The sequence below is a fragment of the Heteronotia binoei genome, chromosome 19 (assembly GCF_032191835.1).
Source record: "Heteronotia binoei isolate CCM8104 ecotype False Entrance Well chromosome 19, APGP_CSIRO_Hbin_v1, whole genome shotgun sequence".
In the NCBI taxonomy this organism is placed as follows: domain Eukaryota; kingdom Metazoa; phylum Chordata; class Lepidosauria; order Squamata; family Gekkonidae; genus Heteronotia; species Heteronotia binoei.
Window position 1 is genome coordinate 25,209,121 of NC_083241.1, and position 25,684 is coordinate 25,234,804.

The following is a 25,684-nucleotide window of genomic DNA, read 5'->3' on the forward strand; positions in this document are numbered from 1 at the left end:
TCAATGTTATTGCTAAAGTCAGATTTGAGAATCAGAAATTACTCCTAAATTTAATCATAGTCATGTTTGACTGCAATAGCAGACTGTGATCCTCAGAACTGTGACTCCATTTCTCTTTCTAATTATGCATCTCAAAAACTGATTTAAAAAATTATTGCAGCAATCTATTGTTTGTTGCTATGTTAAAACCACAAGTTATAGTTTGCTCTTTTCCCTTAGTTTCCTATGGAGATTAAGCCCTGGACTCATGGTTTGTAAGGAAGAGAATAGAGAACAAACCATAGTTTGTAGCTCTGCTGTTAACAATCATTTGCCATGAAAGCAGAAATTATTACTTTCCAAAACCATGCCTATGGACATAGGTGGAATTCTAGCAGGAGCTCCTTTGCATATTAGGCCACACACCCTGATGTAGCCAATCCTCCAAGAGCTTACACAAAAGAGCCTTTTAAGCTCTTGGAGGACCGGCTACATTCAGGGGGTGTGGCCTAATATGCAAAAGAGTTCCTGCTAGAATTCCACCCCTACCTATGAAGAAGAGGATATGTGTGAACACTAGGGTCCCCCAGGTAGCTTTTTCATTCGCATGCAATGTGATGTGCTTCATTCCAGAAACAGTGAGGACTAGATACATTTTGTTTTCACAGAAAATTGGAGAGCTGCCTAAATTAGCTCATATCTGGGAAAAATATATTAGAATGAGTACTGACCAAAGAAATCAGTTTTGTGTTTAATATTCCAGGCAGAAAATCATTCAGATGCAAGCTATTTTGTTCTTGGTTCATTTGGATTAGTGTGTTTGTGCAGTACATAATGCAAAGGGGGTATTGACTAGCTTCTAAGAAGCACTGGGAGAACAGCTGATTCCACTCCCCCCCCCCCCCCGCTGCCATGTGGGTGTTCTCCGAAGAAGGGCCAAGTTGTACTACTCATAAAAGCCTCATTAGCAAATATATGTTTGGAGTTAGAGAGGAGCCGTTCTTCAGAAGCTGCCTTTCCCCAGAGGCTTTCCTAGCAGGAGCGAGTGTGCGCCAGATGAAAGTAGCAGCAGCCACCCGCCAGGAGCTGAGGAAGGAGTGAATAATGTCGCTGCACGTTCTTAGGCAAAATCCCTAGTTTTTTTTTTTTTTTAAAAAGAACCTATCTTCCACTGGGATTGAATTAAATATACCCAGGGGAAAAGGATGGGAATGTAGGGAGGGGAATGAAGTCCTCACTGCCCCATCGGCCAGCTTGCAGAAGGCATTTGTCTTTTTAAATTACTTCTCCAAACCAAGCCAGCTGGTTTGTTAAAGCTGCTTTCTTCCCACCTCTCTTTCCATCTTCCTTCCTTCCTTCCTTCCTTCCTTCCTTCCTTCCTTCCTTCCTTCCTTCCTTCCTTCCTTCCTTCCTTCCTTCCTTCCATCCATCTTGTGGTTCTCAAACATCTAACCTTCTTGTCTTGTGGCTCTCAAACATCTGACATTTCTTCTATGTGGCTGTCATATTAAGGAAGTTTGGCCACCCCTGGCCTATAGTTTAAGCCTCACATTCGACCTGTTCGTGCCAGGTGTAGCGCTGGCAGCAGAATCTTAGCGTGTATTTGCACAGTATATATAATTTAATAATACAGTAACAGAATGCATTTTCAAAGTAGGACCTGGTAGGTGCTCTCGGCAGCACAAGAACGGAGCCATGTCTGATGCTGCCACTTGCAACAACCCCTGCATTACTCCCAATCTACCTGGAGACAACTCTCCTCATGTTCATTTGGATACATGCAACACTAGAACAGAGAGAAGCAGTTTTCCATGTATTTGTCAACATATCAGTATCTTAAGTATTGCAGCCTTCTTAACTTCTGTCTGGGTGTGCCACAGAGGACGGATGCATTTTGATCCACTGCCAAGTCTAGGCCTCGCCTTACCTGGCTTCTTGTAGGTCACGTAAATATAGAGAAAGAGCTCGATGGCGTAAGTGATGACAGCAGCCCACCAGTTGATGACAAACATGACCCCACAGCACAGCATGGCTCCGAAAAGGGAGACCCACATGTTGTAATACCTGAAAGCAGGTCTCCAACCTAGGGAAGTCCAAAGGGGGTTAAATCAGCGGTTAGAAAGAACAAGGAAGTTAAGACTATACATGGTGAGAATTTAACACACTTATTTTAGCCAGTATGTGTCAAATATACTGTACTGTCATTACAACTGCATTTGAAAGTGCTGAAACATAGGGGAGGCACAGTGGCTCAGTGGTAGAGCATCTGCTTGGTAAGCAGAAGGTCCCAGGTTCAATCCCCGGTATCTCCAACTAAAAAGGGTCCAGGCAAATAGGCATGAAAAACCTCAGCTTGAAACCCTAGAGAGCCACTGCCAGTCTTTGATGGACCCAGGTGGGTCTGATTCAGTATAAGGCAGCTTCATATGCCCATATTTCTTGGCATGTGTTTACCAAATATTTGGAGACATTATTGTAGGGATGTCATATTGTAGAGATATCCACGTCCCCCCCTCCAATTTTACCAGAGTATTTGGTTCTGAAGTATTATATAAAGCTTCAAGTCGTTATCTAAGAATAGATAAAGCTCCTAGACTAGCTCCTAGATTTGTGACCAGTCCTACTGTTGCTCCAGCCGACACATACGTGGTTTTGTATGGATTGCTGCAAGCACCTACTAGATATAGCTTTTCATAAATAATATACATTCCACTCCATCCAGTGTAGTTTTTATGGGGAGCAGGTCCAAATGAATATGTTCATTTATCTGAAAGAATGCGTTTTTGATGCTATTCATGTAGATCTTTAGAATGAAAAACAGTATAAGGCAATGTTCCCTCTAAGCTGCAGAATCTTGTGAACAAAAATTCTACTTTATGAGCTACTGGTATTAATGTTGCGAGCTACTGTCATTAAAGTTGAGAGTTGCTGCATAAATTAGTGTGCTTTGGGGTCATCCTTCCTGAGCTAAGACAAAAATGTGTGAGCTGGAGGCCAAAAATCTGTGAGCTAGCTCACGCTAACTCAGCGTAGAGGGAACACTGGTATAAGGCTGTCTGGGCCCTAGTCATAACAGACCTGCTGTTTGAGATCTTTGGCTTGTTTTGTAAAATTTACCTTGTTCTGGATGGCGTGCAACACTCCATCTCCAGCAAGACGGAACATTAGTTTATTTTCGAGGAAACCAGATGCAGAGAAATCATTCCCCTTTAAGCAAGTATTCCCTCCTTTCATTTCTCACATTTGTGCAAGTGCTAGCAGCTAAAGGTCAACTTAGAAGTGAGAGAGATTGAAGATGCCAGTCAGTCATTAAAGACAAATTACAGCTGCAGTTTCGGATTGGGTCTACGTGGCGGAAATATAGTGGGTTGTGTTTTGGTTTGGCTAACAGAAAACCAAGCAGCTGTTCCGTTGTTAGTGTTTCTCTAACAGTGCAGTGAAACCAATTTTCATTTGTGAAACAGTTTGGGGAATGCAACCATTAACCATTTCACCCATCTTGACGTGACCCTAGTCCAATTTTGCAACCCCACACATCTATAATTAATCTAAAGATGCTGGGAATGTCCAGTCATGACTCTCCCAATATCTTAGCAAACCAAAAGAAAAATTGCCAGATGATAAGTGACTGGTTTATTATCATATAAGAGCCCCGTGGCGCAATGTGGTAAGCTGCAGTACTCTAGTTCAAGCGAGTTCGATCCTGGCAGTAGCTGGGTTCAGGTAGCCGACTCAAGGTTGACTCAGCCTTTCATCCTTCCGAGGTCAGTAAAATGAGTACCCTCTTGCTGGAGGTAAAGTGTAGATGACTGGAGAAGGCAATGGCAAACCATCCCGTAAAAGTCTGCCAAGGAAACGTTGGGATGTGACATCACCCCTTGAGTCGTTAATGACTGGGTGCTTCACAGGGGACTACCATTACAGCTATGTATGTGGACTTAAATGAAGACTGAATTGGGTGTTCCTGCCTGGCTCATTGGAGTCATAAGATTGGAGCTTGGGGACTTGGGAACAATAGGCAGCAGGATCCAAATCCCTGCTGCCCTTGCACCAATCACAAGCCCATGTCAGTTTGAATGACCCAATAACATGCTTGTGCGGGAACCCTGCTTTGTATATAGCTGGCCCCACTGGCCCAGTTCTTCAGTCTTTACAGTGCAGCTGCCTATGATGCTGTATCTAATAAAAAGCTGTTTATCACGACCACCTCGCCTCATCAATGCATAGAACCCACTATATTATATTTACCTTTTTATTGTCATACAAAGCCCCTACCCATTTTCCCATGCAGGCTTAATCAGAAGGACCAGATAATTTACCTAATACTGGACCTTTACCGAATACTGGAGAGTCAGTTTGGTGTAGGAGAGCCAGTTTGGTGTAGTGGTTAAGTGTGCGGACTCTTATCTGGGAGGACCGGGTTTGATTCCCCACTCCTCCACTTGCACCTGCTAGCATGGCCTTGGGTCAGCCATAGCTCTGGCAGAGGTTGTCTTCGAAAGGGCAGCTGCTGTGAGAGCCCTCTCCAGCCCTACCCACCTCACAGGGTGTCTGTTGTTGGGGAGGAAGGTAAAGGAGATTGTGAGCCGCTCTGAGACTCTTCGGAGTGGAGGGTGGGATATAAATCCAATATCTTCTTCATTTTCTTTTTCTTTTCATAGCAATTAGGTCCAGCAGTAGGTGAATTCTCTGATCCCCTGATGAAGCCTGCACAGTGAAACCGGTAGGGGCTCCGTATGATAATAAACCAGTCACTTCTCACCTGGCATTTCCCCCCTTTTTGGTTTGATGACCCCATGTTGGGCCTAGCCCAATTTCTTTCTCCCAATATCTCATCTGTTTTGTGCATTGTTTGGGCTTCATCAAACACTCGAGATAATGGTTTCCTTGAAGTTTTTTTTTTTTTAAGCACTTCAACTATAAGGATGAACTTTGGCAGTTGTAACATGGATCGCCTTAGCAAGAACAGAGTGGTGGTCTCTTCTGTTTGAAAATGTTTCTTGTCTTGTAGCTGTGCAGTTATGAATGTCTATACCCGAATTGATTTGGGCAGCAAAAATTAGCCGACGGAGAAAAGAGTATTGCTTTGACTGGAATTCTAAGTAATTATAGCATCCTAATCCATACAACATACAAACAGCACTGAGTAATGAGGCCCCTGCCTGATCTGGAACTGTGAAGCTCCACAGATAGTTGGGGGAAGTCTCTTTTTTTAAAAACAATGTGCCCCTCTGTTCAGGCAGCAGGAGGAAATTGTATAAATGGAGTTTATATATATATTTATGTCACCACTATGTGTTCTTCAATGCTGGAAATAAGGGGTCTGTTTCTCTTCTGTTGAAAATAAATATCTTCATGCATGTGATGAGCATTTGTTTTCAGTAAGAGGAAATTGCCTTCTCCACAGATAAAAACAGGGCTGCAAGCTTCAATTTGTGGAGCCATCACCTAAAGCTTTAGTTGGTTTGTCAGTGGGGTCAATCAGGGAGTGGAGGCATGTAGGGCTATACAGCTTCTGAGTCTGTTTTTGGGTGAGGTACATTTCTGTAATAAGAAAACATGAACCACTGCCTTTCTTTCTAATGACTAATGCAAATTTTGGTTTTTAATCTTATTATCTCATACTTTTTGCAGAATATCAAAATGGCACTTGTTCCAGGTTCTGTTAGTATGGATATAAATTATACAAGTGCAGTTGATTTAAAAGACAGATTAATTAGCTAGACATTTTTTAGTCAGCCCTAGGAAAAAGGTAACCAAACAGAAGGAGGAAAAGAAAGTGAAAGTCTAGATGTGCTTCATATTTTCACCCATGCCAGGCCTCCACAACGTCACCTACCATGGATGTTTGGCCTCCTGTGGCCTCAGACTGAGTGGACGGAACTGATGGTAGTGTGATGCGGTGATTTTTAACATATTTTGCATTTCCCCCTTAGTGCATTCAGACTTGAAAAGTATTTAAGAAGCATGCAGGAGAAAGGGAGTATAATCAAGCACAGGGGGAAGTATTTGTCAGTTTCCTGCATTGTGCAGGGGGTTGGATTAGATGTCTCTGGAGGTCCCTTCCAACTCTATGATTCTATGATCCAACAGGCTGCTCTATGAGGCCAGTGGGTATTATGTGGAGCCCCTAGTGTTGTCAATCCCCAGATGGGGGCAGGGGATCCCCCTGGTTTGGAGGCCCTCCCCCCGTTTCAGGGTCATCAGAAAGCAGGTGTGGGGGGAGGGAAATGTCTGCTGGGCACTCTATTATTCCCTATGGAGACTAATTCCCATAGTGTATGATGGAGAATTGATCTGCAGGTATCTGTGGCTCTGTGGGAGCTGGTTTTTTGTGGTAGATTTTCAGCATAGCATCTGGTGCCTCTCCTTAAAACACCCACCAAGTTTCAAAATGATTGAACCAGAGGGTCCAGTTCTATGAGCCCCCAAAGAAGGTGCCCCTATCCTTCATTATTTCTAATGGAGGGAAGGCATTTAAAAGGTGTGCTGTCCCCTTAAATGTGATGGCCAGAACTCCCTTTGGAGTTCAATTCTGCTTGTCACAACCTTGCTCCTTAGCTCCACCCCCAAAGTCTCCTGGCTCCACCCCCAAAGTTCCCATATATTTCTTGAATTGGACTTGGCAACCCTAGGGACCCTCTCACACTCCTCCCGTTGCAGTCACCTCCACGTATCCACTGAATCAGAGCAGTTGCCCACTTAAGCTCTTGCCACAGTGAAGCACCTAGCCTCACGCACCGTGCCACGTGTCTTGTCCTTCACTGCTTTCCACAGTGCAGAGGATGAAGCCCATATTTTTAAAAAAGCTTTTAATAACTGTACATAGCCTTAGTTCTGTGTAAGTCCCTGAGGTCCAAATGGCTTATACTGAAGATGAAGACTGCTATAAGTTATTTTTGCAGCACAACTGCGAGATGCATTGTGGCAAGCAATAGAACGAGTGTGATAATTGTATTGTTAATTGTATTGGTAATTGTATTGAGCTGTCCTTCTTCAGCTCAAATGATTTTTTATAAATGAGCTTTGGCGCATCATAGCGGCGTGGTGCCCTAAGTTGCAGCTTGGGTGCCCCCACCCCAGCTGGCTGATAGGTTCTGCACTGGGTCAGGCGGGACCCAGCTTCCCAAAGCCAGGGGCAGAATTCTAAAAGGAGCTCCTTTGCATATTAGGCCACTCTCCTGGTGTAGCCAATCCTCCAAGAACTTACAAAAAAGAGCCTTGTAAGCTCTTGGAGGATTGGCTACATTAGGGGGTGTGGCCTAATAGGCAAAGCAGCTCCTGCTAGGAGTCCACCCCTGCCCACACCCAATGCTGGCCCACCCCTTCCATCCTGGGAAGAACCGGCATGGCTGCCGTCTCCCCCAATGGTGCCAGAAACTGGACCCACAGAGAGACCAAGACCCGGCTTATGTAAACTAGAAGAAACTGAAAAACTAACCTGGAGATTTTGCATATGAAGCGTGGAAACAAGAGAAATTAATAAGTGCATATGAAGCTAAGAAGAAATTGGAGATAATGGGAGCAATGGTGTTCAGTTCAGCTGTAGGATTAAAACAAACAATTAAGCATCTTACAACAGACTAAAATGACAAAAACGTAAAATTTTTGAAAAAGACCCACTTAAGTAGCAATCGGTTCTGCAATAATTCTAGGTGGCATAAACATGAAAAAGGCATAGTTCCAAAACTAAAATTAGAATTCAGATTCCAAGTATTATTAACAATCATCCGCTACTCATCTAAAACCAACATTTTGGCACAATACTTGGAAGCGAGAAGGAATGGAGTAAAAGCGGTTAATTGCACATGTCTCTGAGGAGAATCAGTTTAGTGACTGGACTTCTGTTTCCTCAACACACTGGCCTGACAGTTGCTGTGCTCAACCTTAAATAAAGGACCTTACTAGATGGGGACCTCTAAAAATGTTGCGTCAAGTTAGCAAACAAATGGTCTTATATAAATTTTGCAGAAATTAGAGCGATTTCATAGCTATGCCAATAAATATATATGTGGTTGCGCTTTTCTGATTCGCGTGGCTTTCTGATATGGTTTGGCTGTGAACTAAATTTGTGCTGGCTGGGTGTGCTTTATACACTGGACATGAAATGAATATGGCTGCCCTTGAGCAATTTTTTCAGTTAGCAGCAAAAGAGGGAAACAGGTTACCATTTACGGACAACCAATAAATGGCTGTTACTGGAAATCAGGAACAGTATCGTTAAGGAATGTCTTTAATTTCAGAAAAAAGATCGTATTTGGGGGTGCAATGGGGGGGCTAGAGGGAGAATTTTAAAAGCTGTCTATATACTTACCAATTAAAATAAAGGCCATAGCAATGAAAAAAGTAAGGACGTATCCTCTGATTGGTTCATTGTTTTTCCCATATCCCTTGGCAAAAAAATGGAGAGCTCGGTAGATATTATCCTTGCAGAGGGCCTGTTGAAAGACCAGAACTGATTCAGAAATACAGTGTTTACAAGCATGTTTCCTCCACGTAATGAATAAAGCCAAGTTTGCCCTTGTAAGTTTTGAAATGGAGAAAGTGTCTGAGGAGGACAGATGACCCCTCTTGTCAGGGGTCTTTCCAGTGGCTTTGAAGGAGGCAGTGGTACATCTGCTCTTAAAGAAACCGTCTTTGAACCCTATGGTTCTGACCAATTACCACCCAGTGTCAAATTTATCAACCTTATTGTGTTGTAATCCACCCTGAGCCCATTATGGGAAAGGGCGGATTATACATTCACAAAATAAATATATAAATAAATAAAAAGGTAGTTGAGAGAATGGCGGCCAAACAACTCCAGGCTTTCCTGAGTGAAGCATCAGTCCTGGACCCACTCCAGTCTGGCTTCCGAACTGGACATGGGGTGGAGACAGCGCTGTTGCTCTCACAGATGACTTCTGGAGACACTTGGGTTGAGGCAGGTCACCACTGCTGCTATTAGTAGATTCTAACAGCAGCGTCTGACACTGTTGACCATGACCTATTGGCCCACAGCCTCGCCAACATAGGCGTTAAGGGGACTGCCTTGCAATAGTTTTTCTCCTTTTCCCAAGGTTGGGGAAAGGGGGTGGCACTTGTGTTACACCACTGGAATGCGGTGTAACACAAGGAGCGATCTTCTTGCCAATGCTGTATGGGTATGAAGGTATGAGCTGGGGTGCCATCAGCGTGCTGATGACATCCAGCTCTATCTGTTGATGGACGGCTACCTGGACTCTACCCCCGAAAATCTGCACCAGGCATTGAAGGTCATGATTTGATGGTTGCAAAGGAGTTGGCTGAAACTTAATCCAATGAAGATGGAGGTGGGACTGGGGTGGAACTGCTTCAAGAATTTAGCTTCCATCCCTTTTTTTTGGGGGGGGGGGTGTCTCTTGTCCCGATCCCAAGGGTTAGAAGCCCTCCATAGAAAACAAGGCATCCAGGATCACCCCAAGGTTTCTGTTACATGAAAATACACATGAAAATACAGAATGAGGAACTTTGTCCCTTTGGATATACCTGGAAAACCTTGGGAGCACTGACAAGCGAGGCTAATGCTGACGAAAGAGTAGCAGAAAATATCCCTGCAGTGATTAAGGGACCAAATCCAGAAACCATGCTCATAACCTTTTGGGAGAAGAAAAAACAACAAGTGGCAGCTGAGAAGCTCAGGTAATCCTAGGTACAAGCAGAATCATAAATCCCCCCTGCTGGCTGCGCTGAATCATAATAATACCGATAATAATATGCACTGCTATTTGTCACCTCTTCTCTATTTATCTTCTCTGTCACCTATTAAAAACCTCCTGAACAGCTCTGTATTCAGCACAGCAAGCTCCTTTTGTTGTCAAGAAAACAAGACACTGCTAGTGAAGGAGACTGTTCTGTAATTGAATCCTGTCCTGTTCCCACTGAAGTCAAAAGGATGATTTTGGTATTGCCTTTTGCAAGTAGTATCATTAAGAACAGGATGTCAGAAGAAGCAAGTTAATTGCATTTTAAAAGAGAGTAATCTCTGTACCCTCCAAAGAGAAATTTGTACACGTAAAACTCAAGTCAGTCAGTCAGTCTCTCTCTCTCTCTCATGCACCAGTTATTGGGGTGCATCATATACTTTTGGAAAGTTTCAGAAGCTTTACAGGTGTGTTTGATGCATTTGCCTACAAGATAGACTAGTTCAGATTATTGTGGGTGTGTGAGTAGTATGTTTGGCCCATAAAAAATGAAATATTAATGTTGTCATGTGTTAGACCATTTTTAATGCCAGTGCATATAATAAATGTTCCTTTCCAGTACTGATATTTCATAGATCCCTCCCCCCCCCCCCGGCAATGCATGTGACTCTTCATGGTTATGTTTTCATATTCTGCATAAATCAGCACTGAATCTAGCCATGAGCTTTACATTCTGTTGCTTAGACCCAAAGCTTTCTTCGGTCTCCACTGCCTACAGAGTTCTTGAGGGTGCCTGCTTGGCTTGTCCCCCTCACTTGGGCAGAGGTCTTCCTGAAGCCAGGCACTGTAGTCTCCCACTGAGCAACTGGAGGAGCCCTAGTCTGCTGTGTTGAATGCTGTGAGAGAAGCAATACCATTCAGGTCTACCGATCAGGGTTGCTCCCAGGAAAGGAGCTACTCTGCATATTAGGCCACGCCCCCTGATGTAGCCAGTCCTTCTGAGCTTACTAAAAGCCCTCTAAACTCTTGGGGGATTGGCTACATCAGCGGGGGCGTGGCCTAATATGCAGAGGAGCTCCTGCTAGAAAAAGAGCCCTAGGGTGTCTGTCTGTGTGTTTATCTAGTATAGCATCGTACGAACTCATGGCAGAAAGTCTTTTTTAACAATGATGCTATAGTTTGGGGCTTAGTTCCTGCATAATGAGGTGGGTCCGACTCCTGAGGTAGTAAAGTGGATTGTACCAGTTCAGTTGGGTGGAGTTTCCTTGTAACTGAAAACTAGCACACAAGGGAGAAAGTCGTAGCCCAGGTTGCTTCCTTCTATGTTAGTTCTCTACTTGCAAAGATGTGGGGGTGGGTCCCTGTAGAGGAGCATCAAAACCTTGACCTTCTGTTTTGCTGCTACCTCGGGTTGCCAGCCCCCTGATCCAGGTGGGTTCCCCCTGCTTTTGTGGGCTCCTTCTTGCTGCTGGCCAGCAGGCAGAAACCCCACCTGCAAATGCCCCAAACATGGTACAATGACATCACCTGAAAGTGACATAAGAACATAAGAGAAGCCATGTTGGATCAGGCCAATGGCCCATCCAGTCCAGCACCCTTTCACACAGTGGCCAAAGAAATCAGGTGCCATCAGGAGGTCCACTAGTGGGGCCAGGACACTAGAAGCCCGCCCACTGTTGCCCCCCAAAGCACCAAAATCATTGTGACGCCCTAGTTTTGGGGAAAAACTCTATGGTGAATACAGCGGTGGAATTCTAGCAGGAGCTCCTTTGCATATTAGGCCACACACTCCTGATGTAGCCAATCCTCCAAGAGCTTCCAAAAAAAACCCCTTGTAAGCTCTTGGAGGGTTGGCTACATCAGGGGTGTGTGCCCTAATATGCAAAGGAGCTCCTGCTAGAATTCCACCCGTGGCTCCAGCTATAGAATTTTGCCTCAAAACCAGAGTGTTGTCACGTGAAGTCAGGGGTGTGATGCTTCCAGGAAGGCCCAAAGATCCTCCTGCTGGGAAGAAAGTAAGACCTGGCAACCCTAGCTTACTCTTAATCCCACCTCATTCTATAGACCAGGCCTCAGAGATAAAGGGTGTTTTTACATTCACTTTGATCCAGAGTTTTAGAGTCTTCAAATCGCCTGCTACTGTTCCACTTTAATTATTTTCCTTTTACATTTAAGCATTTCAATTGGGGGGGTGGGTGTCTGATCAGAGGGCAGCCGGAATACCAGTGCTTAGTTAAATGTATACGATTGCTTGGAAATCGTGTCAACACTGCAAAAACAATACAAATTTAAATTACTAGATGAGGCAAGCAATGATATGTAAAAATTTCAAGTGCTGTCAGTTCTCATGCAAATTACTGCACCTTGTGGTGGCTTTTGGAGGAGTCTTTTAAAATGCATGAAAACTTCTACAATACAAGTTTGAAACGCCTGTAGAGAAAAGACCAGATCAAAACTACTGTGGAGAAAAATGTTGCAGCAGCAGCTCCGAAACTCATCTCACCAAAACAAATGTAGATGCTTTGGGCAGCAACGATGCAAAACAGTTAAGAGAACGTTAGGTAATGTAAAAGGTGAGTTTTCAATGCGGTGATAGAGAGTCACAAACTGTCAGTGTAAAAACACCCTTTAAAGTTTCCCAAGTAGTTCTGATCCATGCCCACCACTTTCTTTAATAGCTCATGCTTATCAGCCAATTCGTCCTCAAAAAAGACTGAATAAAGTCTTGCTCCTTGGCCTTTTGGATAAGGTCATGTCAGGGTGACTGACCTGGTTACTATTTCAAAGCATACCTATGCATGTCATATACCTCGGCTGGTCAATTAGTACAGATACCGAAAATATCCCCAGCCAACTCACGCTACCGCTTGCTTGTGGGTGAGCGTATCTTTTGCTCATTTGTACAACGCACATATGATTACACAAATTGCATAATTAGAGCTCTTTTGAACCTGGAAATTATTCATCAGCCCGTAGCCACATGTCTGGGTTTTACAGCTGGAGAAATCGTAGCCTAAGGCACAAGCAGATGATCCATTGCAATTCATTCCAGATACAACGGTATCATTGACATTCCCAGTAGCATCACGTACGACACAAGCAGCTGCGGAAACAACAGCATATTATTATTTCGGTTCCTTGTGACAAGAGGCAGATATTCTCACAGTACCGTGGATTCCTAGGTTAGCTCTGTTCTGAATGCATTTCCACTCCTGTTTATCTTGGGGTGGGGGAGTTTTCTCGCATCTCAAAGAATGCCACCATTCATTAAAGCATCGTTGTCCTGGACTTTGCATTTAGCCTCTTGCGTAGCAGTCTCAAATATGGATCAAATGGCTCAAATCCAGACACGTTTATTTAATCATAAGGGAAGTCAGCAGTGCCTGAAAGATACAGCAGGGATCTGCAAGAGAGTCAGTTTGGTGTGGTGGTTAAGCGTGCGAACTCTTATCTGGGAGAACCGGGTTTGATTCCCCACTCCTCCACTTGCACCTGCTGGAATGGCCTTGGGTCAGCCATAGCGATCACAGAGCTTGTCCTTGAAAGGGCAGCTTCTGGGAAAGCTCTTTCAGCCCCACCTACCTCACAGGGTGTCTGTTGTGGGGGGAGAAGATAAAGGAGATTGTAAGCCGCTCTGAGTCTCTGATTCAGAGAGAAGGGCGGGTATAAATCTGCAATTCTTCTTTAAGCAGGGGTCATTTTGTAGAAAAAGAGGTGCCGGAGCTCATTAGCACAGCTCATATGCATAATCATTTGCATATGCCACACACTCCTGACATCAACGGAAGGTGTAGTAAATTATATCAGCTCAGCATCTACCTTGAAATGCTTCTTGAATGATAATTGTCATAATAAAACCTTACTCTCCTCGTACTTTTTCAATTATTTTCTCCTATGTGGCTACAATGGCCTGATGAAGATTTCCATCTGTCTGCTTTATATGTTTTAGTTATTGTTATGTATGTGAAGGCATGCCTGAACATGTTGGGTGTAAACTCCTGCCTGGCTCATTGGAGCTATAATTTCCCCTTTTTTTGTGAGGGAAAATATTTTTATTTATTTATTTTATTTGGTGAATTTATATTCCGCGCTTTCCCAAATGGGCTCAGGGCGGATTACAACCAAGTAAAACCAGTCAAATACAATAAAACCAATAAAATACGATTAAAAACAAAGCCAATAAAACCAATAAAATACGATTAAAAACAAAGCACCACAGTACTATATAACAGAGGCGGGCTGGCTCATAGTGCAGGTTAGAATATAATCAATGGCCCAGATATAATAATTCAGCTGATGGATCAATGTGGTGGAGGATAAACAGATGGTATAGGCAATAAAGAGAAGGACACCCACTTGCCTCAACCAAACACCTGGCAGAACAGCTCCATCTTACAGGCCCTACGGAAAGGTAACAAATCTGGTAGGGCCCATATCTCCATGGGGAAATGATTCCACCAGGTTTTAGGAGGTTGTCAGATCTTAGAGTTCAGCAAAATTCTCACGGTGTGTGTATGTTGAACAATGGAGTCCAGAAGCAAGTGGAGTTTTTTTTTTTGGGGGGGGGGGGTAAGAAAGAAAGGACAAAATAAAAATTTAGAGCTCCTGTGAGCTCCTGCTCAAAATGAGACCTGCCTTTAAGAAACACTGAACTCCTGCAGGGCTTGACATGGGTTTTAAGACTAATCTTCATGGATCACGCTCATGCCATTGATTGCAGAAAGCCGCTGAGAGGGCTTGTGGTGCTCAAACCTCATCCTTTGACCTACCTCTGGCTGTCTGCTTTTTGGGCAAAGAAAGGCAAATGGAAGAGAATAAGTGTATACAACACTTGCTGCTGCAATGGGCAGGCATTTTAACGTGTCTGGGTTGGCTGGTCAACAGAATAGCCTCTGGCTTTCGCATGAGCCTTCTGCTCCAGTCGGGATCTTGAGCTGGCAATTGTCCTTCTGGATTTGAATGCAGCCAGCCCTGACCCTGAATGGTAGCCAGCCAGTCTGTCTGACCTGGGGGGAAAAATCCTTCTTGATTCCAAATACGGTGATTCATTAAGCCTCTGAGCCAGAAGAGCAACACCGGTTCCTCTTGCCTTGCCAAATTGCCCGACGTGTCTTTCATTCCCAAAGGCAACAACAGAATAGAAAGAGGCAGAGGGTTTTTTTTTGTAGCAGGAACTCCTTTGCATATTAGGCCACACACCCCTGATGTAGCCAATCCTCCAAGAGCTTACAGGGCTCTTAGTACAGAGCCTACTCCAAGAGGATTGGCTACATCAGGGGTGTGTGGCCTAATATGCAAAGGAGTTCCTGCTACAAAAAAAGCCCTGGAAAGAGGTGACGAGAGGAGATAGGAAGTGTGCGGCCAATACAGCTGCATAATAAATTACTTTGTATTAATGACGAATAGTTTTCCACAGGGCTTTTTTTGTAGAAAAAGCCCAGCAGGAACTCATTTGGATATTAGGCCATACTCCCTGACAGCACCATGGTTTCACATAGGCTGTTTTTGATAGAAAAAGCCCAACAGGAACTCATTTGCATATTAGGCCACACCCCCTGACACCAAGCCAGCTGGAACTGCATTCCTGTGCGTTCCTGCTAAAAAAAAAAAAAAAAAGCCCTGATTTTCCATATGCCAGTCCATATATTGAGATCATGCGTTTGGCAGTGCGGAAATACGTTTTGAGTCTGTGACCCTTCCCTATAAAAGGAATCCCATAGCCTGTCTGCAGATCAGGGCTGGAGGCAGGATTTCATGTTTAGTGCAGCCCACAGCGGGATTTGCTGTTTGTGGGGGGGCGGTGGAACTGGGGGCACCCAGTTTGGTGGCCCCAGGCTCTTGGCACTGTAAGCTTGAGTTCCACAAGCTAACCTCCCTTCCCCTGGGCAGTCACAGCAGCTCTGCTCCCCCCACCCCTTGCTTATGTGCCCCTCTCTCAGAGAGACAGAGGCCTCTTAAACCAAATTTGGGAGCTAAGAAGGTTGGCTGCAAGAAGACTCTCCCCTCCCCACTTTGCTCTGCACACTGTTAGGGAAGGGGAGAGAAGACGGCATAAAGTGGAAGGCTTTGAGGAAGTGATCTGAACGATGCAGCAGAAAGACCGGCAGCAATGCTACTACGACTTGTTCAAAGTGGCGGTGAGCAAAGGGGACAAATTGGGGGCCCTCCAATGGAGGGGCCATACAATTGGAAGCGGAGTTTGAAAGGATGGGCCTGTCCCCTCAGGGCCCCACTGTAGCTACAGGCCTGGTGCAGATTCTTGGCTGTCCGGTTGCACACCTAGGGTTGCCAAGTCCAATACAAGAAATATCTGGGGACTTTGAGGGTGGAGCCAGGAGCAAGGCTTTACCAAATTTACCAAAATAAATATATTTACCAAAAGAAAAGAAAGGCTGTGACAAGCATTATTGAATGTGCATCACATTTAAAGGGACCGCACACCTTTTTAAATGCTTTCCTTCTATAGGAAATGATGAAGGATAGGGGCTCATAGAATTGAACCCCCTGGTCCAATTGTTTTGAAACTTGGGGGGTATTTTGGGGAGAGGCACTGGATGCTATGCTGCAAATTTGGCGCCTGTACCTCAAAAAACAGCCCCGCCCCAGATACCCGCGGATCCATTCTCCATTATTCCTATGGGAATAAATTTCCATAGGGAATAATAGAGTTCCCAGCAGACATTTCCTGCCCCCCCCCAACTTTCTGATGATCCTGAAGTGGGGGGGAGGGCCTCCAAACCCGGGGATCCCCTGTCCCCACCTGGGGATTGGCAACCCTATGCATGCCCCTGCCAAATGGGGATTGTTGCTGCAGCCCATGTTCTCAGTTGCTCATATGCATCTGTCTCACAGCACAGCAAATCCGCAGGATCAAAAAAACAACGAGGATGCCAAGTGCCAGTCTGAGCACAGAGCTCTGAAGATGCTTAATCATATTAATTATAACACCAGACTGTCATGCAAATGTCTGCTTCTTACTCACCTGCGCAGATGGCAACACCGACATAAGCAATAGTCGTTATCAGTATGGCCAGCATGGTTCCTTTGGGTATAGCTCCTTGTGGATCCTGGAACATTAGAGGAGCAAAGGCTGCAGTAAAATCTCACCTTTTTTAATACAGAAAGGGGTTGGCCATCCTCTGCACACCCTCTGCGCTTTCACATTCACATACAGATCTGGTGCAGAAAAGTCTTCACATTTTTTAAAAAAACAAGCTCTCCTGTCCATATGGCAGTGCAATGTGAAGTTTAAAAGGATCTAGACCAGGGGTGTCAAACATGTGGCCTGAGGGCCAAATCAGGCCCCCGGAGGGCTCCTATCAGGCCCCGAGCGACTGGCTCTTGTCTGCTTCCTTCTCCCTCTCTCTTGCTTCCTTCTACATCTCAACTTGCTTTGCAAGGCTTGCTCAATCACACAGGAGCTACAGAGCAAAACCTCAGTTTTCTCCATTGGTTGAGGCTCCTCCCCCTCCTGATCCCCTGGGGAAGGAGGGAAAGAGCCAGAGCTTCCTTTGCCCTGCTCCCTGGCTCCCATGGGAGAGATACAAAGAAAGCAACTTTAAGACCAACGAGTGCTAACGTTTTAAGCATGTTTTATTATAAGTTTTTAAAAAAATCTTTAGTCATGTTTGTGTCCTTTAAAAAAGCTCATATCTCTGCTAAAAAAGGTAAAGGTAGTCCCCTGTGCAAGCACCAGTCGTTTCTGACTCTGGGGTGACATTGCTTTCACAACATTTTCACTGCAGACTTTTTACAGGGCTGTTTTACAGTCATCTACACATTTCCCCCAGCAAGCTGGGTACTCGGAAGGATGGAAGGCTGAGTCAACCATGAGCTGGGATCGAACTCAGGTTGTGAGCAGAGCTTAGGACTGCAGTAGTGCAGCTTTACCGCTCTGTGCCACGGGGCTCTCTGCTATCTAATCTTAAATAGGTACACACATGGCCCGGCCTGACACAGCCCAGCCTGGCCCAACAAGGTCTCATTTATGTCAGATCCGGCCCTCATAACAAATGAGTTCGACACCCCTGGTCTAGACAGTGTCCAGACCTGGATACCCCAAGCAAGCCCAATCTCATCAGATCTCGGAAGCTAAGCAGAGTAGACTCTGGGCAAGTACTTGGATGGGGGACCTTTTTAGAATACCAGGAGCGGGAGGCAGAGACAGGCTGTATCAAGCCATTTCTCTGCATGTCCTCCATGCCCCAGTAGGGGTCACCAGAACTCGCAGTAACTTCCAGGTACGCACACATGGACACACACAATACAAAATATACTGCCACTCCCCCGAAAGAAGATGTCTAGACAATCTGGTGCTTTTGTGTACTGTTTTGCATGGGTGATTTTTATAGGTGTAGTTTGCTACACTGTCTGAATTTCACAAAAATAGCAAAATCCATGCAGACCATTAAAAACACCACTAAAAGAAGTCATATTAGACAAAGATAAAGGGTGTGGTATGATTTACTCAACATTGCTGAAAAATTAGCACTGCTCTTACAAAATGTCAAAATGCAGGAAGAGTATAGCGGTACAAAGATGACATTTAAAATTCCGTCAGGAGTTTTGCTCCCAAAGGCAGTTAATGTTACTAACCGTATGACTTTACTCCAAAGGTTATGAGCGCTGTATTTTTCTTTATGAGGCTTGTAGCATTTGGTCTCATGTTAGCATGTGACCATGTCTACATCTTTATCCTTTAATACAAAACCTTGGAAATGTCATCCTCTAGAGGCTCAAATGCAAGAATACAAATAAAAAAGAACCACACTTGGAATGAATTGTTCTAAGTTGTGCCAGCAAGGGGCTTTCTTGGCTGCTTTTTAAAAAGCTGTTTAAAAAGATGGGTACAGGACTCTCAATGTCTCCAGTTTTAGGAAAGCATTTCAAATCACCACCCCCCCCCCGAATCTGAATTAAATATGAATTAAATTCATATTTAATTCTGGGATGTGTATGATCCTGTGTTTACACAGCAGCCACCAGTCACACAAGATGCAGAGGGTCTGTTTGGGGCTCATTTTTATTTCATCCCATGCCAAGTCCAATTTAAGAAATATCTGGGGACTTTGGGGGTGGAGCCAGGAGCAAGGGTGCGACAAGCACAATTGAACTCCAAAGAGAGTTCTGGCAATCACATTTAAAGGGACTGTAGGCCTTTTAAATGCCTTCTCTCCATTTGGAAATAACGGAGGATAGGGGCACATTCTTTTGGGGCTCACAAAATTGGACTCCCTGGTCCAAACTTTTTGAAACCTGGGGGATGTTTTGAGGAGAGGGACTGGATGCAATCCTGAAAATTTGGTGCCTCTAACTCAAAAAAGAGCTCCCCCAGAGCCCCAGATACCTGTGGATCAATTCTCCATTTTACTCTATGGGAATCAGTCTCCATAGGGTACAATGGAGTGCCCAGCAGACATTTCTCCCCACCTTCTGATAACCCTGAAACAGGGGGAGGGCCTCCAAACCAGGGGATCCCCTGCCCCCAACTGGGAATTGGCAACCATACAATACAGCACCTTGTGTAAAGGAATCTTCTCGGGAACAGTCAAAGCCACTGGTGCTAGCAATAACCCATTTTAGAGAAGATTGTGCATTTCCTTCTCCCCCTCCAATTGTAAATTTCACTTCCACCATATGTACAGCTTTTTATGAATTAGCAAAGCTGTAGTAATAGGAATTACGTAGCTCGTTTCCATGTGCAGTACCCTGATAATGGGCCCATTAATACTGTGCTACTAGAGTTATCGGTGGCCTTTTAAAATTTCATAGTCTGTTTCTGTAAGATAATTTTTGGCCAGCCAGCTCTGTTCTATCAGATTATGCATGTGGGGAATTAGCTAGGGGCCTCACATGATTGTGATAGAGCATTAGGCAGCCATCCAGTCCGCAGATTGTGCAAGAGTTTGTGGAAGAAGGAGGAGGAGGAGAAGATGATGATGTTGGATTTATATCCCACCCTTCACTCTGAATCTTGGAGTCTCAGAGCAGCTCACAATCTCCTTTAACTTCCTCCCCCCACAACCGACACCCTGTGAGGTAGGTGGGGCTGAGATAGCTCTCACAGAAGCTGCCCTTTCAAGGATAACTCTACTAGAATTATGGCTAACCCAAGTAGGGTTGCCAAGTCCAATTCAAGAAATATCTGGGGACTTTGGGGGTGGAGCCAGGAACATGGATGTGACAAGCATAATTGAACTCCAAGGGAGTTCTGGCCATCACATTTAAAGGGACAGCACACCTTTTCAAATGTCTTCCTTCCATAGGAAATAATGAAGGATTTATGTGCTGTCATCTGAAAGAACATTACAAACTCTTGCTTTCTATTCTGGCAATGTTAAAGTGTAATGATACACATTCAGCTCGTCATTTGAAAGACAGACCTCCAAGTCTCCAGAGATATTGGCCCCAGCGAGAATACCAGTGGCTGCTGGGAAGAAAATGGCAAACACAGAGAAAAACCCTTCTCCACCTCTGAAATCTGGTCCAAAGTTTTCAGCAAATATCGAGGCTGCAAAAGAAAGGAGAAAAGTCTTTGTGAACTTTTAGGGAACATTTAACTGCAGTGATTGATGCTTTAATTCTCAAAGAGCCACTCTGCCTCGGAGGACTCTCCTAGCGGAACATGACCTGGAATGCTTAATAGAGCATCTAAAGCAGGGGTGGCCAAACTGTGGCTCAGGGACCACATGCGGCTATTTCACATATTTTGTGAGGCTCTCGAAGCCACAACCGCCCATTAGCCGGCTAGGAGAAGCCAGCCAGTGGCTTGGAGAATGCATTTAAAGTTAAAGTAGCTTTCTTTCCACCCTTCCTTCCTTCCTTCCTTCCTTCCTTCCTTCCTTCCTTCCTTCCTTCCTTCCTTCCTTCCTTCCTTCCTTCCTTCCTTCCTTCCTTCCTTCCTTCCTTCCTTCCTTCCTTCCTTCCTTCCTTCCTTCCTTCCTTCCTTCCTTCCTTCGTGTTTCATGGCTCTCAAACATCTGACGTCCAAGTCTTGCGGCTCTCAAACATCTGAAGTTTATTCTATGTGGTTCTTATGTTAAGCAACTTTGTCCACACCCAATCTAGAGCATCTGGCCATATAGGTCACATGACTGGATGGACTCAGGCACTGGCACGAAAACCTGACATGCTGTCAATAGGTTCTATATGGCTTTCTGCTCTAGATGCTACTTGAGCGCTGCCAGTGAATACACATTATGCTATAGTTGTAACCAGGGCTTTCTTTGTAGAAAAAGCCCAGCAGGAACTCATTTGCATATTAGGCCACACCCCCTGACTTCACCATTGTTTCACATGGGGCTTTTTGTAGAAAAAAGCTCAGCAGAACCTCACTTGCATATTAGGCCACACCCCCTGGCACCAAGACAGCCGGAACTGCGTTCCTGTGCATTCCTGCTTTAAAAAAAAGAGCCCTGGTTGTAATGGAACAGTAGCTGACTGGAAACATGGCATCATGAATCTGTCCAGTTTTGCTTCGTGTAGGATTAGGGTTGCCAACCTCTAGGTGGTGGGTGAGATCTTCCAGTTTTAACCAATCTCCACGTGACAGAGATGGGCCTATGGCTAGAAAATTATAAGTGGAGAGGGGAGCACTGGGGAAAGTGGTGGGGGTCGTAGGGCCAAAAATGATGTCACAAAAACGACAAGATAAAATGACACAAAAATAAATAAAAAATGTGGAGGAGTCCATGTTCAGGCTGCCACTGCCTGCCTCCCTTCAGCGCTGCCCAGCCTGTGGTGGAGGTGAAGGGAAAGCCATGCACAACTCATGGCCCCTCATGCTAGGCTGGCCTCTGCTTCACTGAGCACAGATGCCTCCCGGCTGCCCATCCCAGTCACTGCCCTTGAGGCCCATTGGTTCCACGCCTCTCCCCACAGCATCAGCATCCTTCTCTGCCAGGAAGCCAAGGCGCTGCCCATGTAACTTGTGCTCCAACATGTCCTCCTCAAGGTGGTATGTGGTGGGGCCAAGTCCCTTGCCTTGGAGTAAAAGTGGTGAGGCCGGGACCCTGAAGGTCTAACCTAGCTATGGGCCTTCTCCAGTTCACCCTGAGAAAATGGCTGCTTTGGAAGGTAGACTCTAGGGCAGGGGTAGGGAACGTTGGCTCTACAGATGTTTTTTGCCTACAACTCACATCAGCCCCAGCCAGCATGGCCAATGGCTGGGGCTGATGGGAGTTGTAGGCAAAAAACATCTGGAGAGCCAACGTTCCCTACCCCTGCTCTAGGGTATCGTACCCCTCTGAAGTCCCTCCTCTTCCCAAACTCTGCCCTCCTCAGGCTCCACCCCAACTAGGGTTGCCAGGTCCAATTCAAGAAATATCTGGGGACTTTGGGGGTGGAGCCAGGAGACTTTAGGGTGGAGCCAGGAGCAAGAGTGTGGCAAGCATGACTGAACTCTGAAGGGAGTTCTGGCCATCACATTTAAAGGGACCGCACACTTTTTAAATGCCTTCCCTCCATTGGAAATAATGAAGAATAGGGGCACCTTCTTTTGGGGCTCATAGAGTTGGACCCCCTGGTCCAATCCTTTTGAAACTTGGAGGATATTTTGAGGAGAGGCTTTGGATGCTATGCTGCAAGTTTGGTGCCCCTACCTCTAGAAACAGCCCCTGTAGAGCCCCAGATACCCAGGGATCAATTCTCCATTATACCCTATGGGAATCGGTCTTCATAGGGAATAATGGAGTGCCCAGCAGACCCCCACACACACACTTTCTGATGACCCTGAAGCAGGAGGAGGGCCTCCACCAGGGGGAGGGGTTCCCTGCCCCCACCTGGGGATTGACAGCCCTAACCCCAACATCTCCAGGTATTTCCCAGACCAGAGCTAGCTGTAAGGATGCTGCTATTATTTATTCTTATTTATTACTTTAAATTTCTATCCCGCCCTCTCCGCAAGCTCAGGGCGGCTAACAACATTCATATTCACAAGTTAAAACCAGTCAAAACCAATAAAAACATAATTACAATTTAAGATTTTAAAAACATTTCGTGGTGCTGTATCACTACGATATAGGCGTGCTCCCTCTCTTGCAAGGTGCTCATATTGACTGCGGCATCTCTTTTGTATGAGGCAGGGATGAAAAAAAATAAACAGGAAACTTGCCTTGGTAATTGAAAAAGCCTCTTGCTTTTTTTTCACGGTTGCTTGGGATGACTGTCCCAATGAAGAAGTTCAGGATAGCAATAAGAAGGATCACCAGAAGAACAACTTGGGCCTGTAAAGGTTTCAAAAAGAAGCAATTTATATTTGGATTTGCTGTCAGCAATTGCCCTTTTAATTACCATAGGCCATTTTTAAACTGGTGCTTTTCAGAGTTTGGGGCCTAAATCCAGAGAACGCTAGACACATCAGTGAGATCAATGGGACTTCTTATTAGTGGCTAAAGTCTCATTGATTTTCGCTGGATTTAAGCATGACTCATTTTCTCGCATTCGGGCACTGGGGTTCTTCCACATACTCGGCTCTTTTATCAAAAGGCATTCAAACTGCTAGTAACAACAGGCGCTGTCCAGAAAGTCAGTCATAGCCAGGACCGAGTCAAATTTCTTTGAGTCTCTATTTTTATATCAACATTAGCATATCTGTCCAGATATTCAAAATTGGTGTGCTGATTTTTTTTATCCATGTCCTAGATAAAAAGTATTGCTTACAGGAAACTATGCAGGACATCCAAAAGGAATGCTTTTTTAATCTTTCAGGGAGGTACTACCCATTTCCCCAGTGGTGGCCCAGAAATCCACAACTCTCCTTGACTTTTTGTACTAAAGTGTACATTCCTGAGTATGGATGAGCATGGACCCCCAAAAATTGAGATTGGTGGAGGTTTGTGGTTCGTGAATTTCACAAACCATGAACTTCCACAGACTTTTCCAGTTTATGAACCGGTTAGTGAGGTCCATAGGGACCTAGAAGCGGACTCAGCTCACTTCCAGGCCATCCTAGCAGAGGCACAGTTCAAATGTCTCCTGGGTTCACTCCCCACAGATCATTCCAACAGACCAAACGGACCGTCTTTTAAAAAATTGTGGTTCATGGGTGGTCTGGCAAAGCAGGAAATGCACAGACTGGGCAAACAGACCAGGAACCAGCCCCCAGTCCATGACGAATTTTGGTCCATGGACCTGTCTGTGCCCATCTCTATTCCTGAGTCCAAAAGCCACGCATATATGAGCTAATTTTTGTTCTCTCTATGTGGGTATTTTCTACCATTTCCCCTTTATTGAACAGAGACCTATTCCCATGTATTTGAAAGTAGAACCAAGCAAAAAAAGGAATGCCCATATCCTTTATATTAAATGGGACAGGCGTATTGAATAAAAATTATGCATATGGAATAAAAAGTAAATGAAAATGAGCTTCCAAATCCAAGAAATAACCATGTTACCAGTGGTTCTCAGACTTTATGAAGCAGGACTCCCTTCTAAATTTACTTTGCTTGTCAAGATCTACTTGCAAAAGGAACTCCACTTTACTTTTGCCTTCCGTCAATGTAAAATTAGGAGCCCCATGGTGCAGAGTGGTAAAGCTGCAGTACTGCAGTCCAAGCTCTCTGCTCATGACCTGAGTTCAATCCCGGCAGAAGCTGGGTTCAGGTAGCCAGCTCAAGGTTCACTCAGCCTTTCATCCTCCCAAGGTTGGTAAAATGAGTACCCAGTTTGCTGGGGGGGGGGGGGGAGTGTAGATGACTGGGAAAAGCAATGGCAAACCACCCTGTAAAAAGTCTGCCATGAAAACTTCATGATACGATGTCGGAAATGACTGGTGCTTGCACAGGCGACTACTTTTACGTTTTAAGAGAGCCAGTTTGGTGTAGTAGTTAAGTGTGTGGACTCTTATCTGGGAGAACCGGGTTTGATTTCCCACTCCTCCACTTACAGCTGCTGGATTGTCCTTGGGTTAGCCATAGCTATCATAGGAGTTGTCCTTGAAAGGGCAGCTTCTGGGAGAGCTCTCTCACCCCACCCATCTCACAGAGTGTCTGTGGTGGGGGAAGGAGATAAAGGAGATTGCAAGCTGCTATGAGACTCTGATTCAGAGAACATAAGAACATAAGAGAAGCCATGTTAGATCAGGCCAATGGCCCATCCAGTCCAACATTCTGTGTCACACAGTGGCCAAATATATATATACACACACACACACACACACACACACACACACTGTGGCTAATAGCCACTGATGGACCTCTGCTCCATATTTCTATCTAACCCCCTCTTGAAGGTGGCCATGCTTGTGGCCGCCACCACCTCCTGTGGCAGTGAATTCCACATGTTAATCACCCTTTGGGTGAAGAAGTACTTCCTTTTATCCGTTTTAACCTGTCTGCTCAGCAATTTCATCGAATGCCCACGAGAGGGCAAGGTATAAATCTGTGGTCTTCTTCTTCTTAATGTAAAATTGCATGCTTGTTCACATTTAACACTGAAAAAGCTTAGAATTTATTTGTTGTTTTGTAGTATTTATAAATAGTGTTAGTGATGCCACAGGCTTTATTTCATGGCCATTTGGCAATATCACGCGCAGACCCACAGACTGAGTACTCTGATGGGCAACATCGACTCCTAGTGGCTGTGAAACATCCTCTGGTGTGTTCATTTCCTCTAAATCCTTGTTTTTAATGCTGCGTATTACCTTTGCTTCCCACTCCATACCAGCCACAGAGATGCCCAAAAGAACCACAACAGTTATGGCTCCTATTATCCTGATGTCATTGGATTCATCCACCATCATAGCATTGCTGCTCTGGAAAAAAAAATACGGAGAGAAAGAAATGACTTAAGAATACCGTTTGCGCAAGATCACTCTGGCAGCTACATAAAACAGAAGGAAATGGCTACAGAGGGATTCTTCACATTCCATGGGTAATGAGCCCTGAGTTTCACATGTTTTATGCTGGTTGGGCCTCAATCGCCAAGGTTATTGGCAGTCTAATTAGAACCTTAATTCCCTTTAGTAACTCTGAAATTCATACAGCAGTTTTAGGAAACATTTCCTCAACCTGGCGGAAGGGAAGAGAAAGCTTATAAATTAGAAT

The 25,684-nt window shown here is 44.9% G+C and overlaps 1 protein-coding gene across 1 annotated transcript in view; it reads right to left on the reverse strand.

Annotated features, from left to right (window-relative positions):
- Positions 1-25,684, reverse strand: part of SLC12A1 (solute carrier family 12 member 1) — a 70,949-nt gene that overhangs the window by 35,639 nt on the left and 9,626 nt on the right. Inside the window, exons 6-14 of the mRNA XM_060259854.1 lie at positions 25,282-25,392; positions 22,753-22,864; positions 20,024-20,151; positions 16,624-16,708; positions 12,593-12,744; positions 9,487-9,594; positions 8,294-8,417; positions 7,421-7,522; positions 1,907-2,062 (exon numbers count right to left, since the gene is read on the reverse strand). Coding sequence (XP_060115837.1) covers positions 1,907-2,062; positions 7,421-7,522; positions 8,294-8,417; positions 9,487-9,594; positions 12,593-12,744; positions 16,624-16,708; positions 20,024-20,151; positions 22,753-22,864; positions 25,282-25,392 — 1,078 coding nt within the window. The remainder of the gene's footprint in view (positions 1-1,906; positions 2,063-7,420; positions 7,523-8,293; positions 8,418-9,486; positions 9,595-12,592; positions 12,745-16,623; positions 16,709-20,023; positions 20,152-22,752; positions 22,865-25,281; positions 25,393-25,684) is intronic.